The sequence below is a fragment of the Dama dama genome, chromosome 5 (genome assembly GCF_033118175.1).
Source record: "Dama dama isolate Ldn47 chromosome 5, ASM3311817v1, whole genome shotgun sequence".
Taxonomy (NCBI): Eukaryota; Metazoa; Chordata; class Mammalia; order Artiodactyla; family Cervidae; genus Dama; species Dama dama.
The window spans coordinates 67,177,659-67,201,249 of NC_083685.1; the positions used below are offsets into that span (position 1 = coordinate 67,177,659).

At 36.1% G+C, this 23,591-nt stretch overlaps 1 protein-coding gene across 4 annotated transcripts in view; it reads left to right on the forward strand.

Annotated features, from left to right (window-relative positions):
* RBM46 (RNA binding motif protein 46) overlaps positions 1-23,591 on the forward strand; it is a 51,863-nt gene that overhangs the window by 11,557 nt on the left and 16,715 nt on the right. For all 4 annotated transcript variants that reach the window (XM_061140916.1, XM_061140919.1, XM_061140917.1 and 1 more), the window contains exons 2-4: positions 1,516-1,677; positions 2,577-3,044; positions 3,540-4,322. In XM_061140916.1, coding sequence (XP_060996899.1) covers positions 1,527-1,677; positions 2,577-3,044; positions 3,540-4,322 — 1,402 coding nt within the window. In that variant the 5' untranslated portion in view covers positions 1,516-1,526. The remainder of the gene's footprint in view (positions 1-1,515; positions 1,678-2,576; positions 3,045-3,539; positions 4,323-23,591) is intronic.

Sequence of the window (23,591 nt, forward strand, 5' to 3'; positions counted from 1 at the left end):
AGGAACCTAGCATAGTCATTTCTCTCAATCCATGGTTCCACAACTGCAAATTCAACCAACCTTTGATAAAAAATATTTGAAAAATAGTTCCAGAAAGTTCCTCAGACTTGAATTTGCCACCCATACTGGCATATATAGCATTTGCATTGTATTTCCAACTCTTTACATTGTGTTTATATTTTATTATAAGTAATCTATAGAGATGGTTTAAGTATATGGGAAGATATGCATAAGTTATAGGGAAACGACTATGCTATTTTATGTGAGGTTTGAGCGTAAGTGGTTTTGGTGTCCTTAGGAGTTCTAGAACCATCCCCTATGGATCCTGAGTGATGAAAAATGACTATGCTGATTCAAGTAAGATATAATTGAGAATAGGCTGTGGGGATATACAGGAAAAGATTGATTTCAAGAAATATTTGGAAGGGAAAATATGTAGGTTTTTGTGGTTGATTAGCTGTGAGTCAGAGGAAGGCCTCAAGATTAAGTCCCGGAGTTTCTGATTGTGACGGTTTGGAGAAGGAGTAATAAATAATCCTTGTGGTGCCATTGTCAGTTGGCCAGATGAATTGATGGAGATAAGGTAAAATAGGAAGGAGCAGGTTTGGAGGATAAAATGACATTCAGTTTTAAATCTGTTGAATTCAAGATGCCAGTTAAAAATCTCATTCTTAGTGTTTGCTAGGCAAACTCAGTAGGCAGTTTGATAATGACTGGTAGCTTAATGAAGAGCCTTAGACTGCTATATTTAGCTGTGTGGGTGCATGGGCTACTTCCCTGCTATGTTGTCTTCAGAAATGTATCATTGATGCAACTGGGTAGCTTGGGAGGAACTGTAAAAAGACTTTGTGCGTGTGGTGTATATGATAATGGATGTTCGCAGCTATATTTCTCATCACTCAGAAGAAAACTCAGATATTTTAGAACTCAGAAGGACTTTCTCAGGTCACCTAATATTAGCTATATCATTTTAGCATTTCTGAATACTTTGTCACTACTTCCGCTGGCTGTTTTCTCCTCTAACTCCCTTTCACTTACTCCTGTTTTCCCACTTTGCTTTTGTTGTTCCTTTGTCTTTTTCACTTTTGCATCCCTTTCTTTGTAGCTTATGCCTTATAAAGGTGTTGCTTAACTGATTAGAGACATTAAAAGGTTTCCAGTTCCCCTGTAGGGAAGAACTTCGGCTGAGGCTTCAGTGATCTCTGAATAGAGCAGCGCAACTGTTCTTGGGGGGGCCAAGGCTTCAGTGATCTCTGAATAGAGCAGCCACAAGTATTGTTGGGGGGCCAAGGCTTCAGTGATCTCTGAATAGAGCAGCACAACTATTCTTGGGGGGCCAAGGCTTCAGTGATCCCTGAATAGAGCAGCACAACTATTCTTGGGGGGCCAAGGCTTCAGTGATCTCTGAATAGAGCAGCCACAACAACTATTCTTGGTTTTTGCACTCAGTGAAATGCTTCATAGGTTCCTCCTGGAGCTCCATGTCATAAACACTTCTCTTAAATTTTGCTTTAGGAACTGCAGCCATGAATGAAGAAACTATAGATGGAACAAATGGATGCAACAAAGTGCGGACTGGTACTCAGAATGAAGCAGCATTACTTGCTTTGATGGAAAAGACTGGATACAACATGGTTCAAGAAAATGGGCAAAGGAAGTTTGGTGGCCCACCTCCAGGTGTGGATTTCTTTATGTTCAAAAAATTGCATGTTTAATGCTGTCATTTACATTAGATATATATCTCCACAAGTATCCCAAACAAATAACTCTTTCCTTGAAACCGCTTTAAGACCTCAGCAGTCATTTTTACTGTTGTGAAGGAAAAGAGGTAGATTACATTTGTTATGCGTGTCTTTCCCTAAACATTCTACTGTTGGTTTAAGTAGCAGTTAAGAAACAAGTCAGGATTAGGTCAGTGGGGAAAGTGGACTCTAGCTGTGACAGGGGAGGGCATTTGGGGAGGAATCAGAAAGAGGAACAGGTAAAGGAGTGATGTTTATACTAGACGCAAGCAGATTATTAGATACCATGTTTTGCCTTTCTACCAGTAGCCAGTACAGTTTCCTCGCTCAAAACCCTCCAGTTAACTTTCTGTGAGACCTAAACGAGAGCCGTGGCCTCTCACTGCAGTGACGGCTGCTTTGCCTGTCATTTACTCCTCCCGCAAGTATGTGTTTCCCGTACAGACCTGCTTGCTGTGTGTTGTTCTAATATGACTAATATAAAAAGCACTTGTTTTTTCTTTTTTCTGATATATTCTCAAGGCTGAGTTCTTCATTTCAGTCAGGTCTCTGCTTAAACCTCATGTGCTTAGAAAAGATGTACCTGATTACCAAAAATATCAACCTTTCTGTGGCTTTATTTTTCTTCATAGCACTCGCTATTCATTGTCTTCTTTTTCTATTGAATATAAGCTTCATGAGGGAAGGTGGCTTCTAGTTTGTTCATTGTTGTATCCCTAATATGTATAATAGTGCATGGCATATAGAAGGCTCACAGTAAATCTGTGGAATGAATTATTGAATAGGAAACATAAATACCTTATTAGAATTTGTCTATTTATTTTTGTTTTTCAGGTTGGGAAGGTCCACCCCCACCTCGAGGCTGTGAAGTTTTTGTAGGAAAAATACCTCGTGATATGTATGAAGATGAGTTAGTTCCTGTATTTGAAAGAGCTGGGAAAATATATGAATTTCGACTTATGATGGAATTTAGTGGTGAAAATCGAGGTTATGCTTTTGTGATGTATACTACAAAAGAAGAAGCCCAGTTAGCCATTAGAATTCTTAATAATTATGAAATTCGACCAGGGAAATTTATTGGCGTGTGTGTAAGCTTGGATAATTGCAGATTATTTATTGGAGCTATTCCGAAAGAAAAGAAGAAAGAAGAAATCTTGGATGAAATGAAGAAAGTTACAGAAGGAGTTGTAGATGTCATTGTCTACCCAAGTGCAACTGATAAGACCAAAAATCGTGGTTTTGCATTTGTGGAATATGAATCTCACAGAGCTGCTGCTATGGCTAGGAGAAAACTAATTCCAGGTAAATTTATCCTTTTTCAAAGGTTATTTTTCTGTTAACCTTACCATACATTTGAAAAAATAGCAGTACCTCATAGATCAATTTATGAAAATATGTAGTGCCCTTGAAGAGGAATAGAAATTAAGAAAGTAAAACAAATGATTCTAAAAGAATATGATCCTATAAAATGAGTCATTATTTATAACAGTTTACTGATATACTGAATGTATACAGTTTTATTTAGCTGTTAGTTGTTTGATAAAAATAAAAAGGACAGTACCTAATCCTTCTAATAAAGGTCTGTTTTGAAGTGTTTTTGTTCTTTTGACTCTCAAAATTAATTTCACTGTTAAGTCCTGTCTGGGTTCACCTTAGTAAAAACTTGTGTGAATAGGAAATTAATACTTTTACCAAATATATTATATGTATTTGAGTTTCTTCTTTGGAGAAACAGTTTTACTTATTTTTGACTTTGATTTATTTTAATTGTCTTCAAATTAATTTATTTTTTTACAGGAACCTTCCAACTGTGGGGCCATACCATTCAGGTAGATTGGGCTGACCCAGAGAAAGAGGTTGATGAGGAAACCATGCAGAGAGTTAAAGTTCTCTATGTACGAAATTTAATGATCTCAACTACTGAGGAAACAATTAAAGCAGAATTCAATAAATTCAAACCTGGTACAGTTGAGCGAGTAAAGAAACTTAGAGATTATGCTTTTGTTCACTTTTTCAACCGAGAAGATGCAGTGGCTGCCATGTCCGTAATGAATGGAAAATGCATTGATGGAGCAAGTATTGAGGTAACACTGGCAAAACCTGTGAATAAAGAAAACACTTGGAGACAGCATCTTAATGGTCAGATTAGCCCCAATTCTGAAAACCTGATTGTGTTTGCTAACAAAGAAGAGAGTCACCCCAAAATTCTAGGCAAACCGCCAACTCTTCCAGCTCGTCTTAATGGCCAGCATAGCCCAAGTCCCCCTGAAATTGAAAGATGCACTTACCCTTTTTTTCCTGGAACAAAGCTTACTCCAATTAGTATGTATTCTTTAAAATCCAATCATTTCAATTCTGCAGTAATGCATTTGGATTATTACTGCAACAAAAATAACTGGGCACCACCAGAATATTATTTATATTCAACAACAAGTCAAGATGGGAAAGTACTCTTGGTATATAAAATCGTTATTCCTGCTATTGCAAATGGATCCCAGAGTTATTTCATGCCAGACAAACTCTGTACTACATTAGAAGATGCAAAGGAACTGGCAGCCCAGTTTACATTACTTCATTTGGGTGAGTTTATAAGTACTTTAAACAATATAGTAGAATATGAAATTAGAAAGTATTATTATAGAGTATAAATTTATTTTGTTTGAACTCAATATTAATGGTGAGTATTTAACATAAATTTTACCTCAGTTTTGTGAACTTATGCTAAATTTTGTTGATACTTCTGTTTGATCTTCCTGTATTTAGCTTTTTATGTATTACTTACTAAGGGGGGGAGGACATTTGGTTTTGATTTACTGAGAGTTCATAATCTTGTTTTATCAATTTACTGTTTTTGTAGTGATTAATCCTCATGTGAAATAATTTCTATATAAGTTGCATTATTTATTACTTAAACCAGTTTATAAGAGTGTTTCTACATCCTTGGTGAAGTCTACACGATAATCTTTTTTCGAGGGCAGGCTTAGGCTTAAAATCAGAAGCATTTCAGATGGGTCGTGTGTAGAGACACCTTATGCTCACCAATCTGGAAATCTGTCATGATTACTCATGAAAAACAAGAAGCATCATTAAGAGATGTTTATTACCATTCTCTTTATTTTCATGCTTTTAAAAAAGTTTCTCTGAAAAAAAAAAAAATGTTTCTCTGAAGCATTTTGAGTGATAATTAAAACACACTTTGGGCCATATGCTAACTAAATATTTGGCATTGTGAAGAAAGAGATGTAACATCACTCTGGTATTTTCCTTCTGCTGTTTTTTACTGTTCTGGGTTAGTGTCTTCCCCTTGTACTAGTTTGTTTCATTTTTTAATGCAGCTGTAGATTTCAGTTGGTTATTACTTTGTGTTTAAAATAATATTTATTAGAAAATACTGGCTTATTGAAAGTTAAAATAGAATGGAAAGGTCTCCTACTAAGGATTATAATTGTTCTTGATTATAATTGTTAGTCATAGCTTAAAATTTATTTGTTATATAGTTGCAGTAACATATTACTGAAGATTGCATCTATTTAAAGTTGATATTCTCAAATTTGTTAAGGAAAGGAAATCAAAAAGGAAAATCATTGTCAAAGGGAGAGTAATTTTTGTACCTCATTATAGACTTGCTTATTTATCATGGCCACTCTCATGCTATTATGAATATTTTTAGGAGATTCTGATTTGGAGGTGGAGTCAGAATTTTAGGGCTGAAGGGAGGTTCCCTACAAGAAACTTTTGAGCAGTGTTCTCAATTATTAGTTTAGAATTTGGAAATTTTACATTCATCTAAGTTAATAAAGTCTTAGATGTGATTTCTGTTAATGTACAAAATATTGGGTTGGTCAGAAAGTTTGAGTTTTTCTGTATGATGATACATATATGCATGCTAAAGTCACTTCAGTCATGTCTGACTCTTTGCAACCCCATGGACTGTAGCGCGCAAGGCTCCTCTGTCCATGGGATTCTCCAGGCAAGAGTACTAGAGTGGGTTGCCATGTCCTCCTCCAGGGGATCTTCTCAACCCAGGGATTGAATCTGTGTCTCTTATATTTCCTGCATTGGCAGGCGGGTTCTTTTACCACTAATGCCACCTGGGAAGCCTGTATGATGATAGAGAATAACTGAAACGAACTTTTTGGCCAACTCAATAGAATCCTTCAGTTTTTCTTTTAATAAAGACAGTCTGAGTTAAAGATAATATTAGGTGGATAGCAAATGACTACAGTGTTCTTAGAGAAAATGGATCAAATTATTCTTTCAAGGTGGAATGTTTGGCATTCAGTTGCTTAGCAAGATACTTGTGCTTGAAACATATTTTATTTCTATATGTGTTCATTTCCTTTACAAATTTAAATTTGCAAGATTCTTAAAACATTTTTTTTTAGTTTGTCAGATTTTCTATTTAGACATAGTTTACCCATTTACTTTTAAATTCCATTATTAAGATGTTTTTCACTTGAGTCCTAGGGCCATAGTTAACGCCTATTCACCTGTAGTTCCCAAAGACAACCCCTGTTCATTTATAGTATTTCCAACTTGATTATGTTCATTAGGGATACAGTTAGTTTCAAGGAATGAAGTTCTTAGAGGGCACAGACAGTTTGTTTTAGTCTTCTATTACAGATTTTATCAATGTATATCAAAACTGCTTATAAAAAGTTGAACAGTTTCATTTTATTTTTTTTTTCAGTTTCAGTTCATCATCAGAGACAAAAGCCAAGATCCAAATACAAGCCAAAATTTGAATTTCATGCACAAGGCCAGAGCCCTTGTCTATAGATAGTAGCGCACAAACTGTGATTGACTAGAAATACGAGTAAAGGCTGAGTTAAGAGGCAGCTAAGCAGGAAAAGAGAAATCAAAGAAGTTGAAGAATCAGAAATCAGAAGTCTAGAAATCTTTAATAAGAAAACAAATATCAGACCTTCAGAGGTCTCTAACGTAGGCAGCCGGAAAGCGACATATTGCCACAGGGCAGGCTAGGGGTAGATTGAATACTGTTGGCAGTGCTCTGGCGTGCTTGTTCCTTCTGTTAGCATTGGATCCTTTGGGCTGTAATGAACTGTGCCTTTTTATGTACGGTTTCCTTTAAATAAAGGTTGCAGAGTTTCACTGGGTGACTCAGGGTTGAGATCAGTTGGTGATAGTGGTGTGTTTTTAGAGGGGAAGAGGTGCTGTGTTATTGATGTTCTGCATGTTTCAAGCATTGGATTGTTCTGAGATCTTGAGAGGTTGCTACTGGTTCCTGGAATTCCTCAAATGTGAGCGAAAGTTGCTCAGTCATGTCAGACTCTGTGACTCCATGGACTATACAGTCCATGGAATTCTCTAGGCCAGACTACTGTAGTGGGTAGCCTTTCCCTTCTACAGGGGATCTTTCCAACCCAGGGATTGAACCCAGGTCTCCCGCATTGCAGGCAGATTCTTTACCAGCTGAACTATCAGGGAAGCCCCCTCAAATGTTCATTAAGTATGAAATCATATTTTGGTTCTATTTTCTTGAAGAATTTGAATCTAATTTCCTAGATAGTGAATTTAACTGCTATTAATATTTTAAGATGTTTTCTTTAGGTGTAGCATTTTGTTTGCTTTGACACTCTTCTCTTTCAGTTTTGATGCTATTTTGATGCTATTAAATCTTAACCTTAATGATCTTTGGCTGTTCTATGCTATATAAACAGTCATTTGCCTTTTTGTCTCAGAGCTCTTTAAGAATGTGCTTTCACTATCCACATTTGTTTTAGCTTCACTATGCCTGTTTTTCAAGTCTGAAAATAAAAGAGAAAAAAGAGATTTAATTTAGTTAAATGATGATTATTGGTGTTGAGGGACATAGAAGTTTTTTCAAGGGAGAGCAGGCATCTTATATAAGTACCAAAATCAGAGTACTTCTGGCGACCATTTAGTGCTCTTACTAGAGTCCAAAATATTCTTGTTGCATAATAACGTAAAATGAATTTTTAAAATATATTGGGTTTTTTGTTTCCATTTATAGTAAGCTTTATTTTAAGCAAAATAATTTAAGAAAAGCTGGAAGCTGGGGTTCTTGCCAAAATTGAACCCTTATTATTATTATTTTTTATTTCAAAGATAGAGAGACCATCTTCATCTTCCAAATGTCATAGAGCAACCTCCCTGGAAACTCAGTACCCAACCAACAAGATAAGAAATTACCTATCACTTGGTTATTCAGTGTTAGGAAGCTGTAATAAATGGGATACTCAGTAGGTTTAAGGGCTTCCCTGGTGGCTCAGCAGTAAGGAGTCTGCCTGCAGTGCAGATGTGGGTTCCGTCCCTAGGTTGGGAAGATCCCCTGGGGGAGGAAATGGCAACCCACTCCAATATTTTTGCCTGGAAAATCCCAGGGACAGAAGAGCCTGGCAGGCTACAGCCCATTGGGTTGCAAAGAATTGTGCATGACTTAGCAACTAGACCACCACACCACCATCAGTAGGTTTAATGGGTAGAATACAGACTTGGGGGATAGGAGATAGGTTCTATACTAAATATTTGGTGTATGGAAACATCTCGGGTCATTCTGTATCACATCTTTTTACGTAAGCCTTTTCTATCTCATAATTTTTATCTGTTTAATAATTGATCAGACTATCAGTGTGAATAATCCTGCTTTTCCTAAAACTTTCTTTGCCTCTGTCTTGAATCTGGGCCTTCCAGTATTGCCATGGCTTTCTTCAGGAGGAGTCTTCACTATTTAGGAAACAGAAATCAAGGTGATAAAGGAAAGTCCTAGTTTTGTAAGTAGAAAAGTCCTGGAGAATACTTACTGGAAGGAGGGAGGTAGCCTCAGTGTGTGATGGTAATTGATTCTGTTAAATAATTTAACAAATAACTGTAGGCAAGACATTTCTCATTTCTGTGTTTGTTCATTCCTGATGCAAATGGTAGTTTTTTTTACTTGAATGACCACCTAAAACTCTTTAAAAACAGGAGTGAAGAACCTGTCACAAACCAGCTTGTTTGTGACATTGATTTAATTTCGTCTGAAATCTTGCACTATTGCTATGACTGATGAGATTTAATTAAAGAACAAATCTTTTTTGAATGCCTCTTTTGTGTGAATTGTACTTTACTAAGCAGTCTGGACCTAAAGGTAAATAAAACATTGTTTTGGCTCTTAAGGAGTCATATCTGCTGAAGAAGGCAGAGGTGTGAACTCTTTGCATAGTCACTTTGGGAACACAGAGATGTGCTTTGGTGATTTCAGTTAGATATTTAGAATTAGAAATAGAAAATATGTGGACTTTAGTTAATCGCAATTTCATCGGTTCTAGTTTTTGAAACTTTGTGGATATTTTCTTTCTTTTTTAGTACAGCTGTGTTGACTATGCTTGATTTTTCTCTGTGCAAGTAACGTTTTTCTTAGATGAATCCGTTTTAATTTGTGTGGACCAGTTTATGTGTGAATATTCATCTTTTTTACATATTCTGTACTTTTTTCAGCATTTTTTGGTTGACCTGCATGTTGCTTCTCATATTTGACTTTGTAATGACATACATCATCAGAATCTTTTTTTTTTTTCTGGTCATTGAGTGCTAAAATATTAAATATATATATTCTAAGCACGTGACCATTATGTTTGCTATCCCTTTAATATCATTAAAAGATTAGAGGATTAGATTTTTATTTCTGTTGTCACTTGTAACTTGGTTGAAAGTTATGAAATAGAAGACACAGTAAGATGAAGAAATACTATTCTGAGAAGTTTTCATCTGAAAAATAATTGGTGCTGTTTTCTTATCATTATTTGCTATCATTATTGCTATTATCATTATATTGCTATTGTTGCTATATTGCTATTATCATTATATTATTATTGCTATCATATTTCCAGATTGATGGGCAGAAATTAAAAAAAATTTTAAGTTTAAAAATTTGCCAATAAATTGCTTTGAAACAAAGAGAAACTTGTCTAGTTCCTTATATTTAAGAAATTTTAGGAGACACTTAAGCTAAATATAATATAATGGTTATAGTGAAATTTTAAATTGTAAATAATTAGAAAAATTAACACTTTTAGAAAGTTAATCTTTTCTTTCCAGTTTTAATTATGAATCTAACTTTTATACTATTTTAAGCTTATATTTTAAAGAAAAAAAGTAATTTTCTGAATTTGCTTTAAAATTCACCTAGTTAAGTGGGATGAGCACCAACATTTTATACATTAATTTGTTTTCATATGACCAAGTGGTGAGGTGAAAATTCCATTAACTCAACTATGTGTCTTTGGACCTCTGAGAGGGCCCTGTGTTTGTGAAAATGTGTTTTTATTCCTCTTGAAACTTACAGTTTTTTTTTTTCCCCAGAAGATCATCGTTTGGTATTACTCATAATTTTTATCTTACTAACACTTGTTTTAACGGACCATAATTTTTATGAAGTTGTTGCTGTCAGAGACGCTTAATAAAGAATAATCAAATAAAAGAAGCTGTAGTCTCAGCTGCCAACAGAATGTGGCCGTGAGATGGGCCACCTCTGTGGGCCATGGCGCCGCCATCTCTGAAACACCAGGGTTTTACCTGGTGACTGCTAAGGAGGTCACTTCCCCCAAATCTATGGTTTTGTTTAAAGTATGGTAAAAACTCTGTAAAGAACCAAAAAACAACACTTGAGTTTTTCTTATGCATGCTGAGATAGAATTCAGATAGTTTAAATCAAGAGCTGCTTTTGTCAGAATTAACCCTTTTCTCAGTTTAATGCTCCTTCTTTCATATAATTCAAAACTTGTTTGTCTGCTTCACAGCAAAAACAACTAGATTAAGAAAATGAGTTAACCAGTTAACCTATTTCATTTTCATGATAACAAATAATTATTTTTTCTTTCCATGCATTTGTCAATTGGTTACAATCAAAACCAAGATTTTATAAAGCAACCTAATTACTTAGCGATTTGGAAATTAGTTTTTGTACCAGAGAATCTAGGAAATTAATGATGTATATTAAAACATATATGACCAGTATTTATTCCAGTTATATTATTAGCTGACAGATGTGATCAGTGATTTCATTTACTTTATACATTCATTTAGTCATCCTTAATCTTCCATCCTACAGTTTCTTAGTATCTTTGGTTAATACATTTCTAAAATTCTTTTTCTAATACACTAGTTTTAATAGTAGCTACTGATTTTTAATTTATAAACAACGTATGATATTTAATATTTAAAAAGCCCATGCTTTGTAAATTTTCCTCTAGTGTAATAGGCCACAGTAAATTTTGCATATGTGCATTCTTAGATATCAGGAGCAACTCAAAATTTTGCCGCATGGTATCCCCTAAATATATTTTTCAATGTGGCTTTAAAAGGAATTTCAGTATTGACTTTTTTCTCTCCTCTAAAGCTTACTTATTTTGGAGGGTTTAGAATAGTGAAAATCTGTAGAAGCTGCACTATTATGCCTTTATTTCTGCTTCCTACTTAATATTTAGTAGACAGTGATTGCTGATGCTGTAAAATGAATGGACTAGTGAATGGGGATGGAAGCTGTTTGGAAAAATGATTTTACTGTGATGAATTTATTCAAGTGATCATTTGTGCTTTTAACCACTTTAAAATTACCCAGTGTCAGTTGCTTCCAAGCCTTTTGGTGAGGATTAAATGTAGTACCTGATCTTATTAGTTAATTTCAGATATAGTATCTGTACTAGAGCAAGTCATGCTCTGTCATAGAGTGATACATATTCTGTCCAAGACCTGATAGTGCATTACCTCTAAGAAGAGTGTACTTGCCTCTGGAGAGTCAAAAAAAATAAAACTCTAGTTTCCCCAGGTTGTTAGAATCTCTAAATCGCCAAAATATTAATAACAACTTGGATTTTCTTGCCCTTAAGTTTGGAATATTTGGTTAAAGGTCATTAGTTATATGTGGGCCTTTCCTTACCACAAGTGACATGTGAGTTATAAAATTTATTTACAATAATTCATATTTTAAGAGAATCATTTATTTGGCTAAATGTATATCTTTCTGCATTGCCTTTAGCAAATACAGTCTTACACACCACTGTTAATGATTTCTACTATAAATGTACTTATAACATCCAGTTAAGAAGCGTATCAGAGTGCAATCATTAGAAAACATCAGTCTGTTCAATTGTTTTGCCTGACAATTTGATACGTGTACTCTAAACTTCCTCTAATTCTTTTTTTAACTTACCACTTTGCATGCAAACTGAAAAGTATGCCCACTTCTTGACTGAAAGCTTTGAGAATTACCACAAAGGGAGCACCTCAGTGTAACCACTGCTGTGTGCTCAGCGGTTTCAGCCGTGTCCGACTCTGCAGCGCCATGGGCTGTAGCCTCCCAGGCTTCTCTGTCCATGGGATTTTCCAGGCAAGAGTACTGAAGTGTGTTGCCATTTTCTCCTCCAGGGGCTCAACTTGTGTCTCTTAAGTCTCCTGCTGGCCAGCAGGTTTTTTACCACTAGTGCCACCAAGGAAGCTGTAATCACTAGGGGAAGACCAAATATCAATACCCTAGAATGGTGCTGTACTCCTACTCAGATATCTCTGTTCCCAAAGGAAACTCATCTTCCGACTACTTCTGTTTTAGAAATTTGTACAGAATTTTGTATATTTTTGTCTGGCTTATTTTGACATTATGTTTATGAAATTGGCCTGCATTGTTATATGTACTGTCATCTGTGTAAGGATTCCATCAAAATCGTACAGTTTGCTATTTCTGTTAGAAATTTGAGTGCTTCATATTTGAGCTGTTTGAATAACGATGCTATGAATATTCTTGTACATGGTGGGTTTTTCTGGTGTACATTTGAATGTGTTTCTGTTGAATACACAGGCATAAAAGTGGTAGGTACTATTTTTAAAACTTGAGTGCATATGTGCTCAGTCACTTCGGTCATATCCTATTCTGTGTGACACTATAGACTGTAGCCTGCCAGACTCCTCTATCCCTGGAATTCTCCAGGCAAGAATGCTGGAGTAGGTTGCCATGCCCTCCTCCAGGGGATCTTTGCACCCAGGGCTTGAACCTGAGTCTCTTAGGTCTCCTGCCTTGGCAGGCAGGTTCCCTACCACTAGTGCCACCTGGGGAGCCTTTAAAAGTTGAGCAGATAAGGCCAAACAGTTTTCCAAAGGGATTATATCAATTTATACTTTACTAGCAGTACATGGGCTTCAGTTGTTCCATATCCCTGCCACCACTTTGAATATTATTATTAGTCTCTTGATATTGAATATTCTGGCTAGATATATATTGCTGTCTCATTGGGATTATAACTTTTGTATCACTGTTGAGTAATGGATAGTGAGCATCTTTTAATAAGATTATAGGGCATTAAGATGATCCCTTTGATGAAATGTCTCCTTTTAAATCTTTTGTCTCTTTCTTATATTGGGTTTTTTTTTTTTTTAAAGGTACAAGCCCGTTTTTGGATATATACTTTATAAATACCTTCTTCCACTAGTGGCTTACCTTTCTACTCTCTACATGATATACTTTGAAAAGGACAGAAGTTCTTAATTTTAGTGTGGTTTACTTTATCAGTCTTTAAAAGTTAGTACTGTTTGTGCCCTGCTTAAGAAATCTTTGCTTACCTCAAGGTGATAAAATATTCTCCCGTATTATCTTTTAGAAACTTTTATCTTTCAAATTTAGTGAGGTTGTGAAGTATGTATGTGTATGTATACATTTACATATATATTGGTATAAGTCTTACTCTAGATTCTGTATTTTCTTCCATTGATCGATTTTATTACAGCATCTTAATTATGAAAATCTTGATAGAGAATTATCTTCCCATACTTTTTTCGTTTCTTCACAATTACCTTGACTCATCTTAGCCTTTATAGTTCCATATAAATTTTAGAATCAATTGTAAATTTTCACCAAAAAATATCCTACTAGGGATTTGGTTGGAATCTGTAGCTCCATTTGTGATGAAATGACATTTTTATACTATTGGGCTTTCTGATCCATGAAACTTATAGATCTATACATTTATTTAGACTTTCTTTAATTTTTGTAAACACTCAATAGTTTATAAATGTTTTTATTAGATTTATTCCTGAGTCTTAGTAGTTTTTCACTGCCATTGTAAATGCTGCCTTTTATTTCTATTTCTAATTGTTTCTGTTTGTATAAATACAATTTACATATTATGTATTGAATAATACTATTTATTTGAGTATAATGGTTTGACTCTATATTATTTAAAAATTTCCTACTTACACAGTCATATCACCACCAAAAAGTGGGATTTTTTTCCTCCTTTTCTGTCCTTTCACTTTTCTTTTTTTCTCTTGCTTTATTGCACTGGCTAGAACCACTTATCCAGCCTTGAATACAAATAATCATAGAAGGCATTCTTAAATCCTTTCAGTATTTCTCGGTTAAGCTATGGTGTTTACTGTGGTTCTTATAGAAGCTCTTTATCATGGCCCTTCTATTCATAGTTTGCTCAGAGGTTTTATCACAAATGGGTGATGAAGTTTTTCTGCATCTTTATGGATAATTATATAATTTTATCTATTATTCTTTTAATGTTAACTGCATTGATTGATATTTGAAAGTGACACTAGTCTTGCATTTCTGAAATAAACCCAGTTGGTTCATGATATATATTATCCTTTTTAATGTATTGTTAAATTTCATTTTTATATTTTCTTTAGGATTTTTATATCTGTGTTCATTAATGGGATTGGCCTATACTTTTCCTCATAAAAACATTTACTAAATTTTTTCTCTTTTAATGTTCTATGGAAGAGTTTGGTTTGCATTATATGTATATTTTTGGATATGTGGAATATCATTTAAGAAGTCATCTTAGAGTTTTCAGTCTTTCTTTTATTACACTGTACATTTCAAGGCTACAAATTGCCCTTTTAAGTGTGGTTATAGTTGTGTCACATATGTCTTGATGTTGATTTTTATCTTTATTTATTTGAAAATACTTCATTTTGAAGTATTTCACATGAGTATAAATTTTAAACATATGACGATTTCCATAGTTATATTTTTGTTTTTTATTTTGCTATGACCAAAATGTATATTATGGATCATTTCCGTACTTTGTCTTTTGTTTTTTAATGATTAATTAGGTTAAATAATTCATGCCTGATTAAAAAGAATGTATTTCCAGTTGTTAATTGCAGTGTATTTAGTTTGCTAGGGTTGCTGTGGCAAAGTATAGCATTCTGTTTGACTTGAGCAACAGAAATTTATTTTTCCATAGTTTTGGAGTCTAGAAATAAAAAATCAAGGTGTTGGTTCCCTCTAAAGTTGGTAGGGGAGAGTCTCCTTGCACCTGTTAGTGTCAAGTATTTGCCAGCAGCCCTTTGGTTCGTTGGCTTCTAGGCATGACTGCAGCCTCTGCCTCTGCTGAGTGAGGGTGTCTTCTCCCTGCATCTTTCTGTGTCTTCATGAGGCATCTTCTCTGTGCCTCTCTGTTTCTGTCAGGGTGTCCAGCACGCTAGATTAAGAGTCCCTGCTGTGGGCTTCCCCGATGGCTCAGCAGGCAAAGGGTCTGCCTGCAGTGCAGGAGACACAGGGGATGCAGGTTTGATCCCTGGCTTGGGAAGGTCCCCTGGAGGGGGAAAATGGCAGTGCACTCCAGTATTCTTGCCTGGAGAATTCCATGGACAGAGGAACCTGGCAGACTATAGTCCATGGGGTCACCAAGAGTTGGACACTGTTGACCAACTGAGCACATACTACTCCAGGGTGACCTCGTCTTAACTAATCACATTTGTAATTAACCTGTTTCCAGTTGAGGTCACATTATGAGGTGCTAGGGATTAGAACTTCAGCATACCATTTTTGGGCACACGATTCAACTCATAAATTAGACTAGGTTTACTAATCATATGTAAAATCCTTTATCTTTCATGTGTTTTGGGTGCTTATTCTATTACTGTGAGAGGGTTGTGAAAATTACCCATTGTGATTACAAATTTGGCTTTTCCTCCTTTTGGTTCTGTCAGTTTTTGCTTTATATAATTTTAGGTTGTATATTATTAGGTGCATAGAAATCTAGAATTGCTATGTTTTTCTGGTGAAGCATACATTTTATTATTATACTGTCATTCTATCTCTATTATGCATTGTTGTTGTTTTGTTCAGTGGCTAAATTGTGTATGACTCTGCAACCCCGTAGACTGCAGCACACCAGACTTCCCTGTCCTTCACTATCTCCTGGAGTTTGCTGAAACTCAGGTCCATTGAGCTGGTGATGCCATCCAATTGTCTCATCCTCTTTTGCCCCCTTCTCCTCCTGCCCTTATCTTTCCCAGCATCAGGGTATTTTCCAATGAGTTGGCTCTTCTCATCAGGTATTGGAGCTTCACCTTCAGCATCAATCCTTCTAATGAGTAGTCAGGGTCGATTTCCTTTAGGATGGACTGGTTTAATCTCCTTGCAGTCCAAAGGACTCTCAGGAGTCTTCCCTGGCACCACAATAAAGAAGCATCAATTTCAGCCTTCTTGATGGTCTAACTCTCACATCTGTACATGACTACTAGAAAAACCATAGCTTTAACTATACGGATGAAAAGTGATGTCTCTGCTTTTTAATACACTGTTTAGGTTTGTCATAGCTTTTCTTACAAGGGGCAAGCATCTTTTAATTTTGTGGCTGCAGTCACCATCTGCAGTGATTTTGAAGTTAAGAAAATAAATTCTGCTGCTGTTTCTACTTTTTCCCCATCTATTTGCCATGGAATGATGGGACTGGATGCCATGATCTTAGTTTTTTGAAGTTGACTTTTAAGCCAGCTTTTTCACTCTCCTCTTTCACCCTCATCAGGAGGCTCTTTAGTTCTTCATTTTGTGACGTGAGAGTGGTATCATCTGTATATCTGAGGTTATTGATATTTCTCTTGGCAATCTTGACTCCTGTCATTCTTTCCTGCCTTAAAGAATACTTTTGATATTAACATAGGTTACCAGGCTTTCTTTTGATTAGGGTTTCACACATGTGTTTTATTCCATTTTTGAGCTTTTACTTTCCCTGCATTTTAGTTTTAAGATGACCCCAATGTAGAGTTCGTGTTGTTTGTGTTGCTGATACTTGGTTTTGTTGAAAGTCTGTGTTTTAACTGTTGGATCAGCTTGCATTTAATATACTTGCACGAATGTTAAGAATTAAGTTTCTTGTCTTGCCCTTTGCCTTCGATTCCTTGTTCTGAGTCCTTGTGTACTCACCCCCTTTCTCCTTTCTTGCTTTCCTTTAATGGATTGTTCAGTTGTTTTTTTTCTGTCTTCCTCTTTTAGCTATGTTAGTCCTAGAGTCTTTATTACACTAGTTTTAACCTTGCAGCCTCCAGTATGTATGCTTTTTGGGGGGTTGCACTGCCTGGCGTGCAGGATCTTCGTTCCCTGACCTGGGATTGAACTCGCAGTCCCTGTGGTAGAAGTTCAGAGTCTTAACCATTGAACTACCAGGGGAGCCCCCAACATGTATTCTTAACTTACTGAAATGTAATATTAATTAGTGCTTTTATTCCATTTCAGACAATGCAAGGACCTTAATACACTCTTAACTTATTAAATGTTCTCTTCCAATTTTTTGTAGTGTCTTGATACTTCTGTATGTCTTTAGGACTGTTTTAACACCCAAATACCTAATTATAGTAGTTTTTAGTTAACATAGATTTGCACTGTTTATATATCATTTCCTTTCCTCTTTATTTTCTGATGTTGCCAAGCATCAACTATGATTAATGACCCCTTCTTTATTCTGCTCAAAGAATATTCATTTGTGTTTTCTTTGGTATGAATATGCCAGTGACAGGTTATGTCCGTTTGTTTGCCTGACTATGTCTTTAATGCATCTGCCTTTTGAAAGGGTATTTTTACTATACCAACTGTTACTTTCCATTAATTCCTTGAGGTTATTAATTCCATTCAGTCTTCAGGCTTCTGTTGTTTCTGTTGAGAAGTCAGCTGAAATTTGCTTATTACTCCTTTTTTATTAATTTATTTATTTTAATTGGAGGCTAATTACTTTACAATATTGTGGTGGTTTTTGCCATACATTGCCATGAATCAGCAATGGTTATACATATGTCCCCCTGTCCCCAACCCCTCCTCCCACCTCCCTCCCCATCCCCTCCCACCCCCCTGGGTTGTCCCAGAGCACCGGCTTTGAGAGCCCTGTCTCATGCATTGAACTTGGACTGGTCCTCCATTTCACATGTGGTAACATACATGTTTCAGTGCTATTCTCTCACATCATCCCACCCTCGCCTTCTCCCACAGAGTCTAGAAGTCTGTTCTTTACATCTGTGTCTCTTTTGCTGTCTCACATACAGGGTCATCATTGCCATCTTTCTAAATTCCATATATATGCAATAATACACTGTATTGGTGTTTTTCTTTCTGACTTACTTCACTCTGTATAATGAATAGGCTCTAGTTTCATCTCCCTCATGAGAACTGATTCGAATGTGTTCTTTTTAATAGCTGAGTAATATTCCATGGTGTATATGTACCACAGTTTTCTTATCCATTCGTCTGCCAATGGACATCTAGGTTGCTTCCATGTCCTGGCTATTGTAAACAGTGCTGCGATGAACATTGGGGTACACATGTCTCTTTCAGATCTGGTTTCCTGAGTGTGTATGCCCAGCAGTGGGATTGCTGGGTCGTATGGTGGTTCTGTTTTCAGTTTTTTAAGGAATCTCCACATGTTCTCCATAGCGGCTGTACTAGTTTGTGTTCCCACTAACAGTGTAAGAGGGTTCCCTTTTTCTCCACACCCTCTCTAGCATTTATTGTGTGTAGACTTTTTGATAGCAGCCATTCTGTTGTGAGATAGTACCTCATATGTTGAGCATCTTTTCATGTATTTGCTAGCCATCTGTATGTCGTCTTTGGAGAAAGACTATTTAGTTCTTTGGCCCAGTTTTTGATTAGGTCATTTATTTTTCTGGTATTGAGCTGCATGAGCTGTTTGTATATTTTTGAGATTAATTCTTTGTCAGTTGCTTCACTTGTTATTATTTTCTCCTGCTCTGAAGGCTGCCTTTTCACCTTGCTTATAGTTTCCTTAGTTGTGCAAAAGCTTTTAAGTTCACTTAGGTCCCATTTGTTTATTTTTGCTTTTATTTCCATTACTCTAGGAGGTGGGTCATAGAGGATCTTGCTGTGATTTATGTCAGAGTGTGTTATGCCTGTGTTTTCCACTAGCAGTTTTATAGTTTCTGGTCTTACATTTAGATTTTTAATCCATTTGAGTTTATTTTTATGTATGGTGTTAGAAAGTGTTCCAGTTTCATTCTTTTACACATAGTTAACCAGTTTTCCCAGCATCACTTACTTGTTAAAGAGATTGTCTTTTCTCCATTATATATTTTTGCCTCCTTTGTCAAAGATAAGGTGTCCATAGGTGTGTGGATTTATCTCTGGGCTTTCTATTTTGTTCCATTGATCTATATATCTGTCTTTGTGCCAGTATCATACTGCCTTGATGACTGTAGCTTTGTAGTATAGTCAGAAATCAGGAAGGTTGATTCCTCCAGTTACATTCTTCTCTCTAAAGATTGCTTTGGCTATTTAAGGTTTTTTGTATTTCCATTCAAATTATGAAATTATTTGTTCTAGTTCTCTGAAAAGTGCTGTTGGCAGCTTCATAGAGATTGCATTGAATCTATAGATTACTTTGGGTAGTATACTCATTTTCACTATATTGATTCTTCTGATCCATGAACATGGTATATTTCTTTATCTATTTATGTCATCTTTGATTTCTTTCATCAGTGTTTTATAGTTTTCTATATATACATTTTTTGTTTATTTAGGTAGATGTATTCCTAACTATTTTCTTCTTTTCATTACAATGGTGAATGGGATGGTTTCCTTAATTTCTCTTTCAGTTTTCTCATTGTTAGTGTATAGGAATGCAATGGATTTCTGTGTATTAATTTTATATCCTTCAACTTTCCCATATTTATTGATTAGCTCTAGTAATTTTTTGGTGGTGTCTCTAGGGTTTTCTATGTAGAGGATCATGTCATCTGCAAACAGTGAGAGAGTGACTTCTTCTTTTCAAATCTGGATTCCTTTTATTTCTTTTTCTTCTCTGATTGCTGTGGCTAAAACTTCCAAAACTGTGTTGAATAGTAGTGGTGACTACTTGTCTTATTCCTGACTTTAGGGGAAATGCTTTCAATTTTTCACCATTGTGGATAATGTTTGCTGTGTAATAAACATATATGGCTTTTATTATGTTGAGGTATGTTATTTCTATGTCTGCTTTCTGGAGAGGTTTTTTTTTTTTTATCATAAATGGGTGTTGAATTTTGTCAAAGGCTTTCTCTGCATCTATTGAAATAATCATATGGTTTTTATCCTTCAATTTTTTAATGTGTATTACATTGACTTGGAGAAGGAAATGGCAACCCACTCCAGTGTTCTTGCCTGGAGAATCCCAGGGACGGGGGAGCTTGGTGGGCTGCCATCTCTGGGGTCGCACATAGTCGGACACGACTGAGGCGACTTAACAGCATTACATTGATTGACTTATGAATATTGAATAATCCTTGAATCCCTGGGATAAAGCCCACTTGGTCATGATGTGTGATCTTTTTAATATGTTGTTGGACTCTTTGCTAGCATTATGGTGAGGATTTTTGCATCTATGTTCATCAGTGATATTGGCCTATAGTTTTCTTTTTTTGTGGTGTCTTTGTCTGGTTTTGGCATTAGTGTGATGGTAACCTTAGAGAATGACTTTGGGAGTTTACCTTCCTCTGCAATTTTCTGGAAGAGTTTGAGTAGGATAGGTGTTAGCTCTTCTCTAAATTTTTGGTAGAATTCACCAGTGAAGCCATCTGGTCCTGGGCTTTTGTTTGTTGGAAGATTTTTGATTACAGTTTCTATTTCCATGCTTGTGATGGGTCTGTTAAGATTTTTAGCTTCTTCCTGGTTCAAATTTTGGTTTATACTTTTCTAAGAATTTGTCTGTTTCTTCCAAGTCATCCATTTTATTGGCATATAGTTACTGATAGTAGTCTCTTGTGGTCCTTTGTATGTCTGTGTTGTCTTGTGATTTCTCCATTTTCATCTGTAGTTTTGTTAATTTGAGTCTCCCTTTTTTTCTTGATAAGTCTGGCTAATGGTTTGTCTATTTTATCTTCACAAAGAACCAGCATTTTTGCTGTAGCCTCCTTTGTTTCTTTTTCATTTATTTCTGCCCTAATTTTTGTGATTTCTTTCCTTCTACTAACCCTGGGGTTCTTCATTCATCTTTTTCTAGTTGCTTTAGGTGTAAAGTTAAGTTATTTAATTGACTTTTCTCTTGTTTCTTGAGGTAAGCTTGTAATGCTATGAACCTTCTCCTTAGCACTGCTTTCACTGAATCCGATAGGTTTTGGGTTGTCGTGTTTTCATTTGTTTCTATGTATATGCTGAATTCCTTTTTGATTTCTTCCATGATTAGTTGGTTACTCAGAAGCATGTTATTTAGCCTCCATGTGTTTGTATTTTCAATAGTTTTTTCCCTGTAGTTGACATCTAATCTTACCACATTGTGGTCAGAAAAGATGCTTGAAATGTTTTCAGTATTTTTGAGTTTACTAAGGCTAGATTTATGGCCCAGGATGTGATCGGTCCTAGAGAATGTTCTGTGTGCACTTGAGAAAAAGATGAAATTCATTTTTTTAGGGTGAAATGTCCTATAGATATCAATTAAGTCTGACTGGTCCATTATACTATTTAAAGTTTGTGTTTCCTTGCTAATTTTCTCTTTGATTGATCTATCCATAGTTGTGAGTGGGGTATTAAAGTCTCCCACTATTATTGTGTTACTGTTAATTTCCCCTTTCGTATTTGTTAGCATTTGTCTTACATATTGCAGTGCTCCTATGTTGGGTGCATATATATTTATAATTGTTATATCTTCTTCCTGGATTGATCCTTTGATCATTATGTAGTGGCCTTCTTTGTCTCTCTTCGCTGCCTTTATTTTAAAGTCTATTTTATCTGATACGAGTATTGCTACTCCTGCTTTCTTTTGGTCTCTGTTGCATGAGTTATTTTTTTCCAGCCCTTCATTTTCAGTCTGTATGTGTCCCTTGTTTTGAGGTGGGTCTCTTGTAGACAGCATATATAGGTGTCTTGTTTTTGTATCCATTCAGCCAGTCTTTGTCTTTTGGTTGGGGCCTTCAACACATTTACATTAAGGTAGTTATTGATAAGTATGGTCCCGTTGCCATTTGCTTTGGTTGTTTTGGGTTCGCATTTATACACCCTTTCTGTGTTTCCTGTCTAGAGAAGATCCTTTAGCATTTGTTGAAGAGCTGGTTTGGTGGTGCTGAATTCTCTCAGCTTTTGCTTGTCTGTAAAGCTTTTGAATTCTCCTTCATATCTGAATGAGATCCTTGCTGGGTACATTAATCTGGGTTGTAGGTTTTTCTCTTTCATTACTTTAAGTATGTCCTGCCATTCCCTTCTGGCCTGAAGAGTTTCTATTGAAAGATCAGCTGTTATCCTTATGGGAATCCCCTTGTGTGTTATATGTTGCTTTTCCCTTGCTGCTTTTAATATTTGCTCTTTGTGTTTGATCTTTGTTAGTTTGATTAATATGCGTCTTAGGGTGTTTCGCCTTGGGTTCATACTATTTGGGACTCTCTGGGTTTCTTGGATTTGGGTGATTATTTCCTTCCCCATTTTAGGGAAGTTTTCAGCTATTATCTCCTCGAGTATTTTCTCATGCCCTTTATTTTTGTCTTCTTCTTCTGGGACTCCTACGATTCAAATGTTGATGGGTTTAACATTGTCCCAGAGATCTCTGAGGCTGTCCTCATTTCTTTTTATTCTTTTTTCCTCTCTGCTTCATTTATTTCCACCATTCTGTCTTTCACCTCACTTGTCCTGTCTTCTACCTCAGTTATTCTACTGTTGGTTCCCTCCAGAGTGCTTTTGATCTCAATTATTGCATTATTCATTATTGATTGACTCTTCTTTATTTCTTCTAGGTCCTTGTTAAACATTTCTTGTGTCTTCTCAAGCTTTGTCTCTCATCTATTTATCTGTAATTTCATTTTGTTTTCAAGATTTTGAATCATCTTTACTATCATTATTCTGAATTCTTTTTCTGGTAGACTCCCTATCTCCTCCTCTTTTGTTTGGTTTGGTGGGCATTTATTGTGTTCCTCACCTGCTGAATATTTCTCTGCCTTTTCATTTTGTTTAGATTGCTGTGCTTAGGGTTCCCTTTCTGTAGGTTGGAAGTTTTTGGTTCCTCTGTATTGTGGAGGTTCCTCCTTGTGGGTGGGTTTGGACGAGTGGCTTGTCAAGGTTTCCTGGTTAGGGGAGCTTGCATCTGTGTTCTGGTGGGTGGAGCTGGATCTCTTCTCTCTGGAGTGCAGTGAAGTGTCCAGTAGTGAGTTTTGGGGTGTCAGTGGGTTTGGTATGGGTTTGGGCAGCCTGTCTTTTAGTGCTCATCGCTGTGTTCCTGCTTTGCTGGAGAATTAGCTTGGTATGTCTTGCTCTGGAACTTGTTGGCTCTTAGATGGAGTTTGGTTTCAGGGTAGGTATGGAGGCTTTTGGATGAGCTGTCTACTAGTGTTCCCTGGAATCAGGAGTTCTCTGATGTTCTCAAGTTTTGGAGTTAAGCCTCCTGCCTCTGGCTTTCAGTCTTATTCTTACAGTAGCCTCAAGACTTCTCCATCCATACAGCACAGATGATAAAACATTTAGGTTAATGATGAAAAGTTTCTCCACAGTGAGGGACACCCAGAGAGGTACACACAGTTACATGGAGAAGAGAAGAGGGAAGAGGGAGATAGAGGTGACCAGGAGGAGAAGAGGGGGAATCAAAAGGGGAGAGAGCTAGCTAGCCAGTAATCAATTCCATATGTGTTTTCCACAGT